Source organism: Acanthaster planci, linkage group LG01 (genome assembly GCF_054643075.1).
Source record: "Acanthaster planci isolate LZ-2023a linkage group LG01, COTS_SCS, whole genome shotgun sequence".
In the NCBI taxonomy this organism is placed as follows: domain Eukaryota; kingdom Metazoa; phylum Echinodermata; class Asteroidea; order Valvatida; family Acanthasteridae; genus Acanthaster; species Acanthaster planci.
In genome coordinates, this window is record NC_141777.1 from 37141912 (window position 1) to 37164199 (window position 22288).

Sequence of the window (22288 nt, forward strand, 5' to 3'; positions counted from 1 at the left end):
GATGTTCTACCTCTTCAAAATTCTTTGCAGTTTGAAAAGCTACATTGAGAGCGGGGTCTATTTTTCTACTGAGAGCACTGTCAGGTGTTGCGCCGTGCTCAGCAGTTGTAAGCCATAGTTTTGCCGTGCATACAGCATCAAAATTATTGTCAACAAGAGGCCTAGCTGACTTTTATTGATTCTTTCTGTAAATTTTGAGTTAAAAGGGTGCGTGACTAGGGAATTCGAACAAGGCACGATTTTTTTTTTCGAGTGGGAGTGCGTCTGCCGTTACAGGAACCTCTTTGCCGCGTCGTGGGCAACTTTATAACTCAGCCGTGCCGCACTGAATCTCAGACATCAGCGCTTCATCTGGAAAGTTTTTGCAAAATCAGATGAGGTGATTATGATCGCGAGTACATTTCATATTGTTAGTATAATCAGCACTGTACCCTGAACTTCTTGGGAAGAGTGGTGAACGTCAAGGACAAGGATGTCCGACTTAGGCACATACATGGGTGGAAATAGTTAAGTAATGAGAAGGAACTGCTTTACAAAAAGAATAGTTTGAAGTCAACTTCAATGATAATCCATTGTTAAATTCTTAAAGTGCTACATGGACAGAAAAATGTGACAAATGGGACCCTGAATATACAGAATGGCCCAGCTGTTTGTGGACGTAAAGTACTATCGCAAGGCCCCAATTTTCATTTATGAAGCGTTTATAGGGCGACTGCTCTGCAGTTGAATTTTCGTCTCGCTACATTGCACAATCGATATCGACAATCCAAGTGCACTGTTTGCGAGTCACAAGAGAACAGAGTTTCGAGTTTTGTACGGTCTGATGGAAACTTGATGATCAATGTACGTATTATCAGAACGTTATCGCTATTCACACACTCTTGAAAACGTTCAGTATAATTACCCACATCACAAAGGGCAAGAAACTTTAAAGTTTACTCTCAGTGCCTCCACAATCAAGATGAAAATTTCCCTATCCTCGGAAAACCAAATTCCCTTTAACCCCCACCCCGAAAACCAAATTCCCTTTAACCTCCACCCTGATTTCTTCATGTATTTTTCAAACCGCCAATAGTCTTAGGCCTAAATGTATGTACTACTTTCCTTTCTTAGAGGATAAACACTGAAAGGCCAGTACAAGGCTCAAAGTGTCCGTGTGTTTTGAAGAAAATCAAGCAATTTGCGCGTAACAGACAATCTGTGCGCATGCGCTATACACTTTTTGCTGCTCGTCTTGTTTCAAGTCGTTTCAAAGCTGCAAGATACTGGACAGAGCTTGAAAGTTTACCTCCGGTTGGAGCGCTTCCGGAACCTTAGGATAGAAAAGAAAACGTCGGAACAATAATTTTAGAATTTCGATTTTTTTTCTTTTGTTGACGTCTTAAAAATCACCTTGGTAAAAGGCCTTTACAAACTATTTGCAAGCATATCAATTTACAGAAACTGGAAAATTACCTGACCAGAAACAGAAGTATTCTGCCAAAAACTGACCTCTCACTTCTGAAAATCTAGAACACATGAAGACCAGTGCTATTCGGTGTTCCCGTACGCAGATGAGAAATTACTAAATTACATTTATGCTTGTCTTTTGGTAAATGGTAAAGTAAAACAGATCAAAATATTGTAAGAATTTTCAATTTATAAGGAAATAAACTTAAATGAATAATCAGCGTTTACATCAAATTCTAAAGTTTAATCTTGCTGACAAGAATTGCTTTAGGTCAACTCGATTGGAACCCTTCGACTCAAGGTAGGTAAATTTTTGCAGCTTTGTATGATCTCGTTTTCACGTAACAAAAAAGGAAAAATATTGCCAGAAGTGAAAGGTCGTTAACGAAATTCGTCTTTTTCTTTGTCAATCTCCGGTAGACTTATTACTCGTAGATCACGTATGCGGGGGGGGGGCTTATTGGATTGGTCTATTTCACTTTATTATAACAAATCTTTGAAAATGTTTAGAATTGGCTATTTGGGTGAGAATATTGTGCACGTGCGCATATTTTGATAATGTATTTAGAATTTTTGTATGGATTTGAGCGATTTCCTAAAATTCCGTCTATTTTTTCATTTCGTTAGTAATTTCGACAACATTAAAAATATTCCTTGAACTATGAAACTTACTTCAGAGTGGAAGACTTGGAATGCTTTGCGCTGTTCAAGGCTCAAACGTAGATTTTGAAGGCATTGTACATCTTTCCAATCCGAAATTTGCAAAGTCTACTTGGCCGTTTCCTTTCCTTCAAATTTAATCCGATCGAAAAAACTTTGCGTGTCACCTGGTTCCAAGACCCAAAGATTCCGACCAACACTTCGAACGCTCTCCAGGTCCAGTAGCCGCCACGCTCAAGTAACAAAAGTGGGAAGAATTTTCCAAACAAATCCTTGTTCATTTTCCAGTAGTGGGGAAAATATTCGCAGACAATGGGCGTGGGTGTACTGCACGGGAATGTGTGGGGAATCCAAGGATACGTCATACTCTATTTTTGTCCACAGCTACCTGTCATCCTATTTTTTTTATACCGCTGGGAACCAGCTAATGGGTCCAGACCTATTTACCATTAGGTGTCGAATCGCCTCTAATTTTAGCAACACCTGGTACCCATGTCGCATACACTTAATATCATTCTCACAGCGCGCATTTGCCGTAGGTTGTCAGTCTCACGTGCCACAAACTTCCACAAGCAAAAAAGCGTTATTCCATTATCGAACGATTTATTCATGTTAATTTATGTCATACACTGTAAACCGTGGAAGTTCGAGTTGTTAATGTTTGTTAATCAACAAAACACATAGCATCTTCCATAAAGTAAACGAATTCTAGGTCAGTCTTTCTAAAACTGATTTCAGATCAATGAACAATTCGAGTATCACGAAGAGGCCTGTTAGAGCTACTTCAAATACCATAATAAAAAAACTACTTTCATATTTAAATTTTTGATGACTTCATTTTCAGGTAGACATACTATCGATTAGAATTCATACGGAATAAGTTTGATCATATACATGTATCTGTAGTCGCATCCTCCACCAAATACAATTAAAGTATCCAACCCATTTACTTTTAGCGTACTACTTATCAAATACAAACCTTATTTCTCAGCTTTTCTGTAGCTACAATACTGCTGTTAATTACAAAAAAATGTTTTACTGAAAATCATGTATTTCCCCACCTCTGCAGTGCCGGAATACAGGCCTTTATAAAAAGGCACTTGAAGATCCAGCTAATTTAACAATTCACGACTGCAACTAACCTATGCGTAGACTCTCCACAAATCAATAAAACGGTGAGATGCAAAAAAATATTAACTCTATGTTAATTAGGTTATGCATGAAAAACTACGACAAAATCGCTGAAGTGGAAAGAGTGATTCTTTACCATGATTAGCCTTACATCACACAATATTATAAAGTAGATTTCTTTTCTCTACAAAATAAAGACCAGGGAAGGCCACATGGTCACAAAGCATTTTGTAACAGCTGCATAAAAAGGTACTGGTACATGGGGAATTGACCTGCATCAAGTCAAGGCCAAACATTCGCCTGCAAAGTACGCCGAGTAAGCAGCTTTCTCATCGTCCACAGTGGCATCAAACGGTTATAGTGCTTGGAATGTGACAAAGTGCGAACCAAGCTCGACTTCAAAGAGTGTATGCTTGTAACTTGAGTTGCATTATTATAAGTCCATCTCTACACAACCGTGAGAACAGGTGCATTATTTTCAGCTCATCTCAAAGGCAATGAATCCATGAAAATACTCGACAAGGTCCGTCAAACATCCTAAACATTTGCTGCCAGGAATATGTTCTGTACTTTTATACACACTACAATATATATATATAATAACGAGACAGTTACAATTTGCACTATCACAAAGTGGATCGCAGACGACCATGTCACTGTTACAATATATTTATAACAGGGTTGTATACTTTACTAAACTTGATACACCGTATGCATACTGGAAAAGTGAATACTGTGCAGACACACCATCTGGAATTGTCATCATTCTGCGCATGTGGTGTTTTTTTTTATTCATTCGACCAACATTAACGCAAAGCCCTATCCAGTCTCAACCTATGATTCGGGTTTAGCACTTCAGGTTGACTTGTGCGTGGATCGCAGTGGCTTGGCAGAAGCTGGTGGCAAACCTGTTTTGCTGACTTGTTGTAATACCACTTAGAGCAAGATCGGCCTTGAGCTGTTTTTTTAAAATTGCAACAGCACCTGGACATCATGTGCTACCAACAATGCCTTGCATTTCTTTCACTGTAATGAAAGAGACTAAAAGCCCTAGGCTGGTGCCACTGAACGGAGTTCTTTTTTAAAGAGTTGTGCTCGGCTACAATTACTAGCTCAAATTATCAAAATCCTGAATAACAAATTTACTTGGTCTAAAGTAAGTTACTGCATGACAAAATGCAATCTTTCATTACGAGGGCTCCTATTAACTTGCATCACCGCACAGTATGCAGGCCATTTGCTTTAAAGTCCTACATAAGGCAGGTTACATCTACATTCCAAAGGTGCCCCCTCACCAGTGCCAAGAAACCAGTTTCCCACCCCCAAGAAGAAAATGTTCACCATCATCTGTCCCTCTACAGATGGGCCCTAAAAATATCACTGCTACCATGCAAACGGAGCACCAAATTTTGGCGCACACAGTGACACCAACACCTACTAACTTCAGCGATCACTGCCCTGACCTCTTCTTTGGGAGCATTTTAACACTGGTGAACAAAAACCTACCTCATATGCAAATGTAGAATGCCCCAATTAAGACAAGAAAACACATTTTGTTCAGCCTTTAGTATACAAATATAACATGGTTTGAGGTTGGATGGTCAATGTTAGTTCTCTGAGGTATTGGGGGTTGACGAACTACTTCCCGAGGTGAAATAAACAATGTTATATTTGTTTTACTATACCCTATACATATTTTATTTAATAACCTCTGAAAATAATAACATTATCAATTTGTTTCCGTGAGCGTTTATTTTTGTTTCTAAAAATGGAAATACAAACACTTCATCTTTTACGATTTTACATTGATTCTACACACAAGAATGCATGCACACCGTTGCCAGGCTGGCGCCACCACGAGTGCACAGTACAGCCAGGTAACTGTTCCAGGATTTTTCTTTGCTACCGTGCATGCCTTTGCAACTGTTGTCCGGGTAAGCCGGGCAACAATTACAAACACGTGCGAATTTACTCCTTGCCTGAACGATCGCGTGTGCGCCTGGCCAACAGCAAAAACAGTGTTTGCTAATGAATGCACCGTGAATGCACCAATGAGAGTTTAGCGATCCGTCATGAATATGTATGAAGTGCATGTATAGTAATTCGGCATATAGCAAGTACCAGCACAATGTGCAAGTACAGCTTTGCTACAAGGCAGAACGTACTAAGCAGATGCATGTATGTATGAGTTAGGAAGAAGGATGGAGTTTGATGGAAATATTATAGTCTAAAGTTTAACCCAGTACATATTTGCTCTCGATCAGAAATTATTTTACGAGCACATGGTTCATCAATATGCAAGGTACATGTATTAAATTAGTGTGGGAACATCCCTCAGCAATTACTGTTTGCACAACTGCCAAAACAAATGCCCAGACACACCTTTCAAAACAATTCTCCACCCATCCATCCACCCACAACCTCTGAAATCTGTACCACTTAAGCTACTTTCACCCAACTCCACTGCTTCTCAGTGCCACGTCAATTTAAATCGAGGCCAAGCCATGTACAGAGACGTGGCCCCATCGAGTACATAACAAGCATTGTGAATCCGTGCGGGACATAACCGTAGGAGAGCTGGACTCTCAGCCACCTTTTTGTTTCTCTGTTGACCTGGATGCCAAAGAACACCTGCATCATCCTCTTGATGAGAAATTTGAGTCCAAAGAATATGATGCTGGCTATGACCGTGTAGATGGCATAGCGGACCAGCATGATGCCGGCAGTGGGCAGGTCGGGCCAGTCGATGGTGCCGCCCAGGGGGGCATGGGCGTCGGGCACCAGGCCGGAGCGGTGGTTGCACCAAAAAGCACACAGGCCCCCACCCATGGTGGCCAAGATGGAGACGGTGTCATTGCGGGAGGCCCCCACCCCATCCAGGGCCGGGTAGAAGACGATGAGGAGGATGGTGACCACCACGATGATGACCGGGGCATAAGGGTGGGTCAGAAGGAAGTGGTCCAGGGAGTCCAACCAGGGCCAGATGAGGGCCATCAGAAGGGCTGTCAGTGTCACCCCCGCTATCAAATCCTATCACGGTGAAAAACAAAGAAGAAATGCCCACATTAAGCACAGCAGTTGCTTTACAGTAATCTACTGATCAATTGTCTTATAACTCTAGTGTGCACCCTCAAATTTGTTAAAGCACAACCCTTCCTTATAACAGCCAAACGCTTGGCCTCGTGACAAAATGGATTAAAAAAAGCCAAGCCCCATTCGTGTATCTCGTGTACCTCTCAATTCTTCGTTCATTTTCACTTTGTGGATGTTGTTTGCATAGTGCTTTGTTTTTATACACACTCTCTGTGCCTTGCTCCCAAGGACACTAGTACCAGCACCAGTATGTTACTTGAGAACTTTCTCCAGATCCGCGGCTGGGCAGAAAACCAAGCGATACTGCTCGTCTATGTTAGATATGCTCGAAATTTGACTTTTAAAAGTGTTTGGGGACAACACAGGCACCAAAATCAGTACTGAAATAAAATAAAATAAATTTGAGTGAAGAAAATAACACACCCACATCTACAGCCATTTTGTTTTTTAAAGCTGAACAGCATGATTTATCTAATCAAGTCGTACATGTATTGTATGTCAAGTGAGTTATGTGCGTCACAAGCAGTATTGTGACTTGAACAAACTGTACAGAAGTATGACTATCATCTATTAATATCAGGGGCAATCAATGAATCTTGACCCAGGTTTGAGGTAACTCAAATGCACCACTGATAAAAAGGTCCAAATTTCAATCAACAGGTAGTCTTTTTCAATTTAAAGGGTGTAGGTGATGGATTTTTCTCTGACACATTTCTTTGTGTAACCTTACACTCTTCTTCAAGGTTTGACAATTGTACCACATGCTTGGAGTTTGGGTTAAGGATACTAAAAAGTGCACTGTTTGAAACATTTGAAATTGTCCATGCTTTTTCAGATAACTCAGGGCACGATGATGTCATACAGGGAAGACACTGTTCAATACAGGTTAGAGAAATATGGAAGGGCTGCATAGCACCGTGATCAGAATATCTATGAGAATAAAATGTAAAATCAGTGCTCTGGAATATGTGGTTGCCGAGCTTTCCGAAACTGAGTACCTTCTTCAGGGCAAGCAGATTCGGTGAATCTGCTTGCCTTGAAGAAGGTACTCAGTTACCAAAAGCTCAATAATCACATATTCCAGAGCACTGATTTTATATTATATTCTTGTCAATGTTCAATATAGGTTATTCTGTTTGTGGAGCGAATTCGTGGAGCCAACATTTGCTTAAAGAAAACATTTCTAAGAAAGGGTTTTCACCAAGAAATGACATCACAGTTTTGCTCATGAATATGCATAAATTAGCATTTTTTTCATAATGCCCCTGAAGGCACCGAAATGCCTTGTACATGTAAAGTGGCAAAACCAATATAACATTTAAACACAAGGTTAATTGAAACGTAATGATGCATTTCAAGAGTTGTAGAACAAATGCACTGCATAGAAGGGTCATGTCTCAAGGATCACATCCTATGCTTAGCAATTACATGCACTAACTGCTACAAAGTGGGACATGATGTTTTAAAGACCAACTCCAAATACGTTAACTTTTCTCATATTGAATCCATTTCAGAAGAGCCACATCTAATAAAAGTGGCACGAACATGCATCAATATTTCCCATGCAATACACGTTTTGTATTAATAAAACAGTCTTTGTACCCATTTTTCCTGCAAGTCCAGTCTGGTATTGTAAAACTGGACGTGCTGTCACGACTCATTAGGATTTAATGAATATTGATTTCTGTAATGTGTTACCATGGAGAGGAAATACCACAGTGCGTGCGCTATATGCATCCATAGCACGCGTAGCCACGAACGATAGCACAAACTTGACGAATGCTCTCATTCTTCGGAAACTCAAAGAATTTCAATCCCAGTTCTTTTGCAGAATTTCTCGTACATCCACCAATGACACACGATTTCTGCATTATTGTAAATCATGAAGAAAGAAGCACAAACGCTTGACAGAAAATAGGCAATGTGGCACAGTAGACCTGGCACACGGATCGATCCCCGGTACACGTACGTGTAGCCCCATGTTCATGTACAGGTATGTTTGTAGCGGAACCAGTTGTGCCACGGATACCGACACGAGTTTCAGTGTTTTTTTCCAGTATTACATCATAAAAGTTTTTTTTTCTCTTAAAAATACAGATGCAATACAGACATGATTTAGAAATGAATGTATGATTTATTACACACATAATACACCAATAATTTATTTTCAAACCTTTGAAAATCACTGGAGTTGGTCTTTATCATCTTTTGGCACCCATAGTGCGGTACCTGAGGCAACGTCACTCAGGTGGTAAAACATCATGTTGCACGTCGCAGCAGTCAATAAGTGCTTTATTGTACTTCTGTCTTGAATTATTTGTAATATTCTCCTCCAACTTATTTAATCGAAATGAGTATGATATTATCAGTCTATTGCTGTAAGGACCGTTGTGCGACACGCAAATTAATTACATCACTGTATCAGAGCATGTAGCTATTACACACAAGGAGTCAGCACGTACGGAGATCAAAAGGGTCAATGATGGCCACCGCCAGCACTGCACGTGCTGCAAGGACAACACAAATTCTGTGCCACTTGCGGGCTATAAGGAATGCTCAGAGTTGCATTTGCAAAGGATTGTGGGTACCAGGCATGCGAGTCCATAACACTTCCGCATGTCCAACATGGCCGCTTTGAGATGGAAGCCACCGTCATCGGAGACCTAAATTTTGATAATTTTAGTGAGTGTTGTGATATTCCAATGGCAATGAAAGCCTGGTTACGTTTTTACATCCCCAAAACGTCTCTCTTAACAATAAACAGAATTACTACCTAATACAAATTCTCCAAAAACACGCTCAGGAAAAGTGAAAGAATGTAGCTGGTCCAGAGGAAAATTAAAAAAAACACACAAAAACATGAGAAGATTTGTCACTGTCCGCAACTGTCTCAGCGTCAAACCTCACCATGTTGTCAAATGCATCCCTGCGGCATGTTTCCACCTTCATTTAACCATAGGAACCACTAGAATTGCGACTTGTGATATAGATATTGCAGTTCATATTTTGGGTATTTCTTTCCTACAGCCAGAACCGCAAAATGTCATAACTGACTTTAAAAAGTCCCACTTTTTGCCAAATAACCACCCATGATTCATAATTTTCCAGCGCATCTGCAGGGATCCCTCGCTGACTCCTGAGGACTACAGAAGAGAACTACGCATCTTCTTTGTGCATCATTTCCATACTCCAGTATGCCGCAGCGAAACACGGGGAGTCTGTGGGTTACCAGTTACCCGGTGGTGGCGATCATTGCGTACAAAGAAAGTCTAGGGTCTTCAACACTAGGGCCGGTAACCAAGCTTTGTCTATGGAGCCAAATGGGGCAGTTAATCGGGTTACGATCGGTAGGGACTTTGTTCTAACTCCTTGTGTTGCATATGGTTGCATATATGTCTTGCTGGAAAGCCATATACTTGTATGTTAAAAAGTATTTTGGAGGTACATCTGCATGAGTTTTCAAGCTCATCAGACATTACGGTGAGGAACTCAACCATCAACAAAACTTTTAAGTGCTTTATCAGCTGATCATATCGTAATGCCAATTTACTGCTGCTATCAGAGCTTACTATCACTGTATTGTGAAAGTAGGAGAGGTACCAATGAAAAGTCTGGTTAAGGGTCCCTGCATAATGGTTCAGACTGTCAGGTGGGAACCAGTGATATCACAATGTGATGTGCCATGGTGTAGGGGTCCATGGTGTTTTGTACACCAGAGGGAGCAAATGGCACTCGAGGCAAAGCCGGGGGTGCCACTTGCCCCTGAGGGTGTACAAAACACCATGGATGCCGTCACTGCAGGCAACAATTGTTTGTTATACCATGGTCATAGATTTCACTGGAATGCTCTTGTATCTGTATTACGTGCATATTCTATTGCAAGATAAATTAAAAGACTTTGACAAATTGAAATATTTGAACAGTAAATTGGATATAAATTGAAGGAAAATTATTGATTGTGATGTCCTTTGTTGACAGATTTTTTTTGGGGGGAGGAGAAATCTAAGATTTATAAAAAACTTGTTTAACAGAGAAGCCTGTGACCCATAAAGGAATTGGGGGTTTGTCTAATGGTTGAATTTCAAGACATATTATTTTCACCAAGATCCATTGAAAAAAAAATACATCTTGAAAAATAGTTCGCGGTACCCGCTGCTTCATTTGACTCGGACCGGCCAGCCGACCCCGGCAAGCTCGGTGGTCGAGTGGTTAAGACATCTGCACTAGTAGGCAGGAGGTCGTGGGTTCGAGTCCCACCCGAGTAAGCTTGTGAGGTTTTTTCGCAAGCTCTCGGACAAGCACTGAGCATACAGTGCTTATTAATATACGTTGGGTAAGGGCAAAACCTGTTATATATAATTAACATCTCCCCAACGCAAAAATACATCTTGAAAATAGTTCGCGGTACCCGCTGCTTCATTTGACTCGGACCGGCCAGCCGACCCCGGCAAGCTCGGTGGTCGAGTGGTTAAGACGTCTGCACTAGTAGGCAGGAGGTCGTGGGTTCGAGTCCCACCCGAGTAAGCTTGTGAGGTTTTTTCGCAAGCTCTCGGACAAGCACTGAGCATACAGTGCTTATTGATATACGTTGGGTAAGGGCAAAACCTGTTATATATAATCCATTGAAAAGTACGGACAAGATTGAAGAGCAGATGAGAAGATGCAATGACGGGAGCATTTTATATTAACAGCAATGACAATTGCAGCAGAAGCAGTGATCAGAGCATACTCGTGTTCCACGAGTGAAGTAAGACTACTGCTGCTATATCCACCCTCGTACCCAAGGTTACACAATTACAATGCAGTAGACGCGACGCATCAACTCTGGGAAAGATCACCGTGATCCATCATTTTTTGTGGCCCGGCAACATCGCCAGTGCACGTGATGCGTGAATGATACATGCACGCTTGTGACATATCCCGTGATCAGTTCGCAACCAATAAAAATTCACTATCAATGACCATGGTATAACAATAGTATGTCATGAGATTGCTCTGGGCCAATGAAAATACAATATTCCAGACAAGACCAGAGCTGTCGCCTGGCTTCAAAACCACATGGGTGGCCAGTATGCACATGTACAATGTAAACTCTTTCAAAATCATGTTGAAATAGAAGTCAGGAGGAACTCACGCACTGTTACTTACCAGAATGAAGTGCATTCCTCGGTACAGCCTACTGCAACACACCAAAAGTGTCCAGTTGCAAGCTAGAACAAACCCGAGCAGGTGGGGATACTGCAAGCAAAACAAGAAACAAACCCCCCAAAAAATCATCATCCGTAAACTAAACCATGGTATAGTACGTTTTGTGGACAAATACAAGTTCTCTTATTTAAGAAGATTAAAATAAGGAAGACGAAATAGAGAAAGATTCACTTTGCAAAGAGATGTGAAATTCTTAACCAAAAACAGATGCTATACACGTAGTTATGGCACTTTAGACTGGTTGCTATCTACTTGTTTGCACCCAATCTGGGGCGTTGGAAACACAAACCAGACCAGTCTGCAACAAATGGACCTGAAACTTTATTTTCAAATAGTACTAGATGTACATGCACACTGTACACGTATCCACATCCACCACAGGCAGGCCACGTGCTCGCACTCGCTTGCGCAAGAGTCTGAACGTGGCATCGGAAGAGATTGACAATTTTTTTCCATCGTTAAGGTAGAAGAACCTAAACAAGCTTTATACTGATTACTGACAATAGCAAATATTACGTGTAGGTCAACCCTTGCTTTTGAGAAGAAGTCTGTCATTTTTTGTGTCATTCTGGAGGATATGATGAGCAAGGAGCGCAAGCCCCGAAATGATTATATGTCAACCTCGTCCCCATGGACTACCTCGTGCAAGAGTGGGCTCTAACGATCGCCATGGGAACAAGATTGATAACATGTATGATCAATTGCTGGTGAACAAGTATGGCTCCCTGTGTTCATTTTGTTACAAGTTGATAGACACGGTGCTGTAGTTCATTATTTAAAAGTAAGGGAACCTGCCTGTCGGCGTTGATATGTTAGAACATCTGAACTGTAGTGTCGTTATACTTAACTGTGTCAGCGTATTTTCTATTTTGGAATGGTTGATGGAAAAAAGCATGGGGAAAAGACTGAATTTTAGCTCAGATCTTATTTTCACATTTTTCGGGATCTACATTAATCAAGCGTCAAATTCAGTAGTGCATGGCTTGATTCGCACCGCCCGGCCGTGCTTGAAAAAATGGGCCGTGATTTCACAAAACTGGCCGTGCAAAACACGGCTGCACGGCTCGCTAGCTAAAACGCTGCCTCATACGGATTGGCAATGCTTGTTGAACAATGCCATACCTATAGAACTTGGAAGTCATGTTTCGGAATAATAGCAACTAAAAATTAAAAATTCAGCAGTTGATTTCACGAAACGTGGTGTAACTTTAGACAATGCGCAAGCCTTGCACCACAAATTGTACCTGAGCAATATACTTTCACAGAAAGTTGCTTAGCTGCGCTACGTTTGAATAATATTAAACTTCTTGGATGAGGACGATGACAGCTTTTCAACGGCTGTAGCATGTACTTTCCAATGTCACAACAGTCATCAAACAGCTGTTGAATTACCACCACACGCCTTTTTGAAAAAGCTTTTGTCTTTTCTTTGTCAGGACCGGAGAGAAAATCTCGCAGTTCTCTCACAGCCAAACAAGTTTTTCATTACCCTGTAAAACAAAGTTGAAGGCTACATTTCTTGTACAAACATTAAGTTTAACAATGAAGAGGCTGAACGAAACATGATGAGCAAGTCAAATCATTCATTTTCACTTTGTTTGGCGCAATGTATGCCACCTAAAATGACTGCGTAAGTTATGCCATAATTTGTTGTGTAAGTCGTGGACTTATCAGTGCCTGAGTTTTGTGAAATCGCTTTAATTTGTTGCACAACATATGTGATAAAATGTGGCATAAATGACAGTGCACCATTGCGTAAAGTTCCGTGAAATCGACTGCTGGCAGTTGAACACGTAGGCTCCTGATGTAAACATGTATATATGGTATTCTTCTGCACCTTTAGCACCCTATTCCTATAATAAGGAAACAAAGTCCACTTTTACCAACTGACTGACATTTTGAACTTGACGGCTCTAATTTATTTAAATAAACAACCCTACAATTTTCTTACCCGCTTTTGGCGAACAACAACCAGTTACATGTAGTCAAGCCATGCCATTTTGTTTCACGTCTGGTTATCCGGCATGGCCACGGTAAATATAGGCCTATACTAAGATGGAAGCGACTTAATACTAGCCCGTGAAACCTGGTGCGCTACTTTTTTTCAGTAGCTGGGGTGACAAATGATTCATGAAGAGGGGACAATGCAATACACCATTTAAGGCATTTCAAAAACATGAATCCATTACGTCGCTTCGATAGCTTAGTTGGTAGTGATTTGAACTACAGATCTATAGACCCTGGTTCGAATCCGACCCATTTATGCTATTCATTTTCCAATTTTATCATTGTGTTTGGGATTTCCTTTTTCAATTGATGCAGAAACAGAGTCCAAGCATGAACCCTCCAAGAGTCTTGAGAAAAATAGCAGACCAGGTTTCACGGGTTAGTATCTAGTCATTTCCTACTAAGATTCGAGATGCCTAAAAAAAATTTCCTCCAAGTCAAGGAACCAGACTACATAATTCACTTTTGGTCACACCTCTCCGTTGCGTCATGTACACTGCAGTTTTACCCCATAATTTCCCTCAAAATAAAAAAACTGGTCCTCTTTTAATTCTTTCTGATATGAAAGAACCCAACAGGACATCACTGCAAACTTCTCTAGCTGAGTTGTTTCATAAAAGTAGACTTTGTTTCTTCATTAATTACCGCTGATTACAGAAACTGGGTGTTAAAGATTAGGAATACCATTGTACTTAAGTGTTCCAAATGAACATCACTTATTTTCCCATCGTGATCACAAAAAATTTAAAAGATTATACATTTTCAACAGGAAAAGAATTATTGTTCATCTCTGAAATCCTGCTAAATCGTGGCTGGTGATACTCGTAGACATGAAAAGCTATTAACCCTAACACTCCTCAGTCCTCAACAGGTGAAGGATTGAGGAGGGTTAGGGTTAATGTATTATAGTGATTATTATGTACATTGTGTCCGTTATTGCAACTGATTTTGTATATGATTTGTTCCTCAACAATCTGCTGGTCGGTAAGACCGAATATTTGGATATTCGACCGAACTGAAGGTCGAATATTCGAATAGTGAATTATTCGATTTTGACAATTTCAAACTAGGCTCAAACTGTGCACTAGGGCGTCACGAGATGTCCGTATATGGAAGTTGAAACTCTTTCCTATGTATTTAATAAAATAGGCCTACATGTAAACGATCACCAAAACTTCAGTTAAGGCAAGGTGACATGACCGATCAACTAAAAAATACAATGACCCAGGACGGAGATAATGTACATGTAAGCTCACCTCATAGTGATTCCATGTGCTAATGAGCAGTGTGAATGGCATGAGGGTACCAACAACTGCATGGGTGGATGGCATCCCATACTCCTTGTTGTATCGGCTCTCCAACTGAACAACCGGTGGCTCCCTTGGACGAGGCCAGCGCAAGATTTCCTTGCACGCCTGGCCAATAAACATACAAAAGCCCCACACCATGAGAAGGCGTCGGGTCACCCACCACGAGAGGTTGGCGACGCTGAAACAGAATATGAAGTAGTAGAATGTATCATCACCGAGCAGGGCACCGAAGGAGAAAATCGCATACCAGAACCTGCTGTGCACCCTGTACCGGTCGGGAGGATCTGGCCCGACCCCATCGGTGGGTCCTTCTTCTCGATCCCGCTCTCCATCGCATTTCTCGACTTCGGGCGCTTTGCGCTGCTTCAGCGAGAAGTAGGTAGTTTCTCGGTCTTTGTCGTGGACACGACAGGCTTGGTTGGAGTTTGAGGTCAAATCATCAGCAATGGCCGCTGCTGCAGACGAGTCCCGTTCCTCGCGGTTCTCAGTAGGTAGAGACCCATTGTCAGCAGTTTTCGAGGCCAGTTCGAGACCGAAAAATCGCTGCAATTGGGCCACGTACTGCTCGTTGTAAAGTGGCAAGGAGGCTTCCGGAATTGCTTTCATTTTGGGGAGGGTCTTTGATTTCATTCGCTTGATCCGAAGCGCTCATCCACCATGCCCATCCGGAGATTTCGCAAACCGGCCGCAAGAGGATCATTAAACTCATGCATGCATGGATTAATCATTGAGCAGCCAGTAAAATCTGACAATGAAGGCCCGTTCGAGGTCGACGGTCAAAATAGTAGCGCAATATCACAACCGGAGGAAGGTACTTATAATAATTTATACCGACACCACTTACAGGGTGCACCGTGACTGCCCAATTCAAGGAAAATTTTCGGCAGGACGGGGCGCTCAAAAAGAACCCCTACAGTTTATTTTAAAAAGAGGAAATTTTGTGGCCCAAGAATTTGTGGGTTTGTGAAAACATGGCCCAGAATGAACTCCCTGGATTCAAGGGCTCCCATCTAAGGGCTAAGCATAGAAAAATGCGACTGAAAAATTGTCCTAAGAGCCTGAAAAAGTGGAGGGATGTTATTTGAAAAATGGCCACGGACAGACTTGGGAACGTTCACTTTTTGGGAGGTGAGTTTATTTGGGTAGATAATTAAAAATTTCATTGGTTAACCTACTAAAAATTGAAAATCAATTGAGAGCTGAATGACCCCAGAACACTTTTTTTTTTGAGAGGCCTGAGGGACTTCGGTTGCCCCCACCGGGCCTGAAAACGTGGTCGATTTTACATTGTCTTCAATGGGGCTTCAAATAGTTCAGTGCACCCTTGCAGAGAAATGCGCTGGTCATGGATACCACTAGTCTTTATTCCAAGCCGTTGCCATTTTCATGTTCGCGAACGTAGAACACGCCGCGTAAGGGGGCGTATCACGCGCGGCCAATCCACATGTTCATGTATATAAAAAAACCTAGACTTGCAACACCTTCTTTGTAATGAAGAAGAAGCCAACCAGCGGCCATTTTACCGAGCCGAATACAAAGGCGTGGGTTGGCTCTCTTCATAGACCTGTTTTTTCTCCTCCCGGTCTATGCTCCCTTCTAAGACGTCGGAAGAACAAAGGTGGGCATTGCCAGGAAAGCTTTGTATTCGGCTCGGTAAAATGGCTGCGAGTGGATTCAATGATCTCTATAAGGTGATTAAGGGCGTTGCGAGTCCAGATTTCATTGTGCACGTCCTTAGGCCAACTTCACACGAACAGTTGGCCACATATCTCTGCGGCTGCGGCGCATTAGTGGACCGCGGACAAATAGCAACGTCTTGGAACCAAGGTTATGCATGTCCTTACCATAATCTACATGTACAGAAGTTCATGTAACTGTATGACCTTAGACTGCTGGGTACGGGTAATGTCGAACCTGACCTCAGCTGACTTGGACGGTTTCAGCAAGTTATCTGTGCTTGAGGAAATGGTTTTCTTCTGGTGACCACGTAAAAGGCTGGTAATGTACAGTACATGTCACCATGGAAGAAATGAGGTACTCAGAATGCACAGAACTGCTCTATTGAAGATAATATGGAACTCAAACTTGAAATTCTTCAGATCAAGTAAGTGGCTTGAAATTAAGAGACTTGATTGCTACCGCTTGGGCGACCGTGCTTGACTTTGCTTTTGTATTTCAAATCCTGATGGAAATTAGCTAATGTCGAAGGATAAAGCGAAGTTATCAATTCTTGTCTCCCCTTTGTGATAATGTCCCGAAACTTCCGAGTCATTGACTGATTCCCTTATTGGGGCTATGCCTCAGTCGACGCTGACGGAACTCCGACGATGTCCAGACGGAGCTAGGAAAAAGATAAATGTCGGGGAGGGCCCGGGGTAGATGCGAACAGTTAGGTCTCATACGTCAACTTGAAGTGCTCGCAAAAATATTACTTGAATCACCACTTATTCAACTCACAATCGTTACCCCAGTTCGAGTGCAGCGCACAAGTTTGAATTATTCATATTCAGCAATGCCATTGTTATCATAAATTGTAATTCCCTTCCACTGGTTGTGATACCCGTGACGCAGTCGGGTTCCCAACGAAAAACGCTGCACCTCTTAAGGTGTACGAATATGGAAATCTGACTTCCCGTTTACTAGCCTACCGTTCAGCCGCTAAATCGGAACGAACATCATGGATCTAATAACTGGCCAAGGCTGTAGACAGGCTATAATAGATGTACGCCGGGGGCCGGGGAGTACCGCAATTTTCTGGGTGGATAGACAGACCACTGCTTTAAGGTGCTGCACTGTATATCTTCTTGCAGATGTTTAAATGATAAATGTTCACAGAAAATATTTTCCACAGAACAGAAGTTACCATGGTGCATCAACGTGGACTGGGTTACGGCCTATTTTTTTACACGCCGCATATTAATGAGTAAAGTTTCCAAATAAGTCTGATATCCTGTTAAAACTGTTAGTGTTACTATGAATATGAAGGTGACGCAACGTACCACACCTAGAAAAGACTGCACATTATGTTGAGAAACACACCCAACAAAAGATGATTGTGTACCACTATTGAGGGCATATATCCAGCCTTTCGTGTGATGATACAAACTAAAGCAGTAAGAAGATTAGCAGTTAAAGTTTTCGTAAGTCCTTGCTTATGCTGAAGATCATGTACCTATATACGTACATTGGCTTAATGAGCTCCGGGAACTGCACCGGAGTGTTATTAATGTTCGTATGGCAAACGTGGGTTGTGTCATGTGGCTTAACTAAATAAGTCCTGAGTATTCTTTTTCTTTTTCTTTTCTTTTTTTTGGGGGGGGTCAAATAAAATTAATGTTATTTAGTGGCACACACACCCTTGTATTTCCTGCAAAAAAAACATGTGACTCGCGACAATTGCTTTTTTTCATCCAACAAAAGTTAGGATAATAATCGCCGTAAACCGAGTTGGATGGGATATGCAGTGTACACACAATATGGCCGAGGATGGGCCTTTAGAGACCATTCCGCGTTATTACAATTCGATACCAGGGAAACATTATTTATGGATTCTGTTTCATTTTCAGTTTAAAACAGCAGCCGAAAAGTGACAAACCAGCAATCGAAGCGAAATCCAAATGGCAGGGCAACTAGAAAAATGAAATAAATAAAATAAAATTACAATTGCGGGACAGTGAATAGGCTCCAGAATTGCTTTAACCGACCAATTTATGGTTTGTGCTTTGTCAAAGTCTCAGCTATTGGAGTAATGTGGATTGGATAGTTCAGAAAAAGAAGATGGGTAGAAGCTATCAGCAGGTCTCCCGGCTTGTATTTCTGAAAAAAATCAACAAAAAGGGGCCATTCAAACTACATATACATGTATGTTGAATGGAGTGCAGACGTTTTGACTGATTTTAGGGGTAATCGGTTAAACCAATAGAAATTGGAAAAAAATTAACAGATTACGAAATGAGCTTTAATTTGATTTGTGTATTCAACACCAAAGACATTTGTCCCCTTTTTTGAAGTACTTGGGGATATCTATCACCACTGTCCGTCACAAGGCAATCAAGCTCAACCACGAGAATAGGAAGTATTGAATAGCCGGTCAGTCAAAACTTTAACTGCGCACGAAAAAACTCAATCTAAATATTCCGTGAGACAACATTCCTGGCAGTCTATGTACATGTACTGGTCTATAACCGTGTAATATCTACTTCTTTATCGTGAACAGCGCGCCCTAAAGTGTGGTGTTCCCCCCCCCCATTTTTTGGGCAGCCTGACGATGTCAGATTTCTGTCATCTCCTCGCCCTTTAGCAGTGCAATCTAGGTTTTGGGTCTAGGGGAGAAAAATTATTTTTTTTATTTTGTCCCCACAACGGCTGTCCAGTTATTTTAATGAAAGGTTCCTCAACACACGCCCACCCCCCCAAAAAAGAAGACATTTTTAAAATGTTGGAACTTTCAGTCCCTCTAGTAATAGAATAACCCCATGAGTGGCAACATGCCCTCCGTGCATACGCCACTGTCACTCCGCCCCACCCAACTTGCAGGCACGTATGCACACCCTTGAGGATGAATAATTTCTGACCGTTACGTCCATTAAGTGTAACTTTAAATCTTTCAATATTATTCTGTTCTTGGTTAAGCCTTTTATCAAACATGCATGTTTTTGCGCTTGGTTGTCTATGGGAAATACGCTTCGACTCATTTGGTCGTCAATAATTCATTCCTGCAATCAGTGAAGTGGCGTCACTTGATGTTTAGGGTGCTCTGGTAGCCACCATATACTTCGATCATATAGCTCTTTGTTCTGATCATTTGAATAAGTTAATAGGAGTTATCAGCCATGCATGTTTTTGCGCTTGGTTGTCTACCGGAAATATGCTTCGGCTCAGTTTAGAGGGCGGTCGTTAATAATTCAGCCATACACTCAATGAAGTGACGTCACTTGATGTTGAGGGTGCACTGGTAGCCACCGTAATACTTCTACCGAAGTGCGTACTGTTTCAAATTTACCGCAGCTCTTCACGATCATGGGTAGCTTGAAAATGATTGCTGCCTGTGTATTGGTGGCAGCGCTTGGGTCACAGGTATTTGCGGTGATGGCATGCACACCCTGTCGCCCACCTTGGGTGAATTTCAGAAGCCACTGCTATCTCGTCTGGTCCGAGCCCAAGACGTTCGACGAAGCCGAGGCCCATTGCCAGGGACTGACCGTCCATGGTAGACCGTCTCATCTGGCCTCGATCAGAAGCCAGGAGGAACAAGACTTCGTCTCCGACTTGATCGCCGCCACCGTTGATCAGGGCCAGTTTATCTGGTTTGGCTACCGTCGCGTCGATAACACCCCGAGAGCCTTCGCTTGGGTCGACGGGTGTCGGCTGGGTGACTACACCAACTGGGAGCGCGGTGAGCCTAATGATACTAACGAGAAGTGCGTCATTTTGTATGATACCGGCAAGTGGAACGACTCCATATGCAGCCAGAGTTGTGTCTTTGTATGTAAGATGCCGGACCGAATGTCTCAAACCAACTGTGATGGTCAGAAGTAAGCTCAAGTAGAGTGACCTTACCGGACGTCAAGGTTCCTGATTATTCCTCATTTGCGTATGTAACTGACAAGACCAGATTCCAGGAAATGGCAAGAGAACGTAAGCGCAAAATCTGAACGTTGAGTGTTTCGATGATGGGGTACGGCTTCATATCCCAAGAATCTTTTTTTGTAAATTTCTTGAACTACACAGAATGATCATGCTCCGCAGCTTCTCGTAAACTGTTCTTGAAATTAACGTGGTTATAATTGGAAACAGATCTTCAACAATCACCCCTGCAACTCACTGTCTCCACACGAATTTTTTGGATTTACACTCTATTCGCAGTTTAGCATGCACTGTTCTGCACAATGACCTTTTATTATGGCGTCGACCCAGTATACATTATGAAGCTTTGTGCTTCCATTTACGGTACCCAGCAACATTATGCCACTGTTCTAGGAACCTCGAGGATTTAATCTTTGACGGAAGATACTTCAGTTACGAGGAGCAACTTGCTTGAATCCAAGACAATGTATCGTCAAACGTGATGGCGAGCAAAACTTCACAGCAGATATGTAATCTTCAGTTTTAATTTACCTAATTGTGTAAACAGAAGTGCTCAATGGTGTATTTGAAGTACATGGAATGACGATCTTCTCTCGCTATTTGAGTAAAAGAGCAATCATTTTCAATGTAAACGTAGCTTTTGAAAGGAATGACTTAAAGTTATTTAAAGGTAATAATATAGGCATCTGTCCAAGTTTTTCGTTTCAAATATTCTCTCCCTGGCGAGAAGAAATAATTTTGTGTTTCTACGATCTCTCTCCTTATAGATTTTCGGTATATGCTCGATTTATACAAACTTAACTTTTGCCTCGTGGGTATACAAGCTGGATCGTGCCAAGGGATAGGATACAAATTGTGTGCTATATAGTGTCGGATTTTTGTTTTATTTTAGCTTGATTTTCTGGCGCCTGTCAATTTACTATCTGGCGGCCGACGCACAATGATTTGGCAGCCGTTATTTATTAAGCAGTAACACATCATAGAAATGCCTCAACTTTAGAACTCGGAAGTTCTGCCATCATCCTCGGACGCGGAGCTGAAATTCCGTAGTCTTTGTCGGATGCAAGATAATATAGGGCGGCCGTCAGAAAAAAAATTTCACCCTATCCTTTGGCATAACCCGGCTTACGCACGGTAGCCCGGCTCAGCGGAATCTCTAACGAAGTGCATGGCGCGCCACAACTATAGGTTGACTACTTCATAGCCTGGATACGAACCATCTCCAGGTCAACACTCAAAACCATTGGGCTACAGGATTCAAATTAAACAATACACCAGTGTAAACTATTACCACCAAAACCTTATTACACATCATACGGAGCCTTAAGGTGTCTTTAGCGCCAAATAAAATGAATAAAAGTTCGCCTCACTGCGTCATGGATTGGGTTAAGGCCAAGCATTTGGAGAAAGTGAACCGTAAACCTAAAACTAATACATTTCAGATACATGCATAATGGGAAAGAAATAATTGAAGACAATTTTCCTAAAGCTTATGAGACGAAAAAATCGTCCCTTTAATGTGTTTTCAAAAAGGCATCAGTCAAAACAGGCTGTAAAATGCGGGATGGCCAGGTATTTACGATCATAATTAATGTTGTGGAAGGGACCGTGCAGGTTTTTCTCGTTCTGGTAAGCTTTGCAATTCTATTTTGCGAATAACTTTGTTCCTAATCTTCGATGAACCACAGCATGAAAAAGATGGTTTAATTTCGAGTATGAAAGAATTAATAGGAGGGAAAATAGAAACTGATTAATGTTTTGTAAGTACGCTTCCTCGGCACTGTGTGCAAAAACGCATTGCTTATTTGTCATTCAATCTGATGACGCACTGTGAATGTCAAAAA

The 22288-nt window shown here is 41.7% G+C and overlaps 2 protein-coding genes across 2 annotated transcripts; one reads left to right on the top strand and one right to left on the bottom strand.

Annotated features, from left to right (window-relative positions):
* Window positions 1-2692: 2692 nt before the first annotated feature.
* LOC110982172 (sphingosine-1-phosphate phosphatase 2-like) lies at window positions 2693-15655 on the bottom strand. The gene is made up of 3 exons (XM_022240423.2): window positions 14805-15655; window positions 11482-11571; window positions 2693-6270 (listed from the first exon to the last, which is right to left on the bottom strand). Exons 1-3 carry the CDS (start codon window positions 15486-15488, stop codon window positions 5722-5724), a joined length of 1323 nt encoding a protein of 440 aa, XP_022096115.2. The 5' UTR covers window positions 15489-15655; the 3' UTR covers window positions 2693-5721.
* A 3680-nt stretch (window positions 15656-19335) lies between these two features.
* Window positions 19336-22217, top strand: LOC110982056 (snaclec coagulation factor IX/factor X-binding protein subunit B-like). Its single transcript, XM_087141459.1, has one exon. It carries the CDS (start codon window positions 19878-19880, stop codon window positions 20394-20396), a length of 519 nt encoding a protein of 172 aa, XP_086997585.1. The 5' UTR covers window positions 19336-19877; the 3' UTR covers window positions 20397-22217.
* Window positions 22218-22288: the final 71 nt, after the last annotated feature.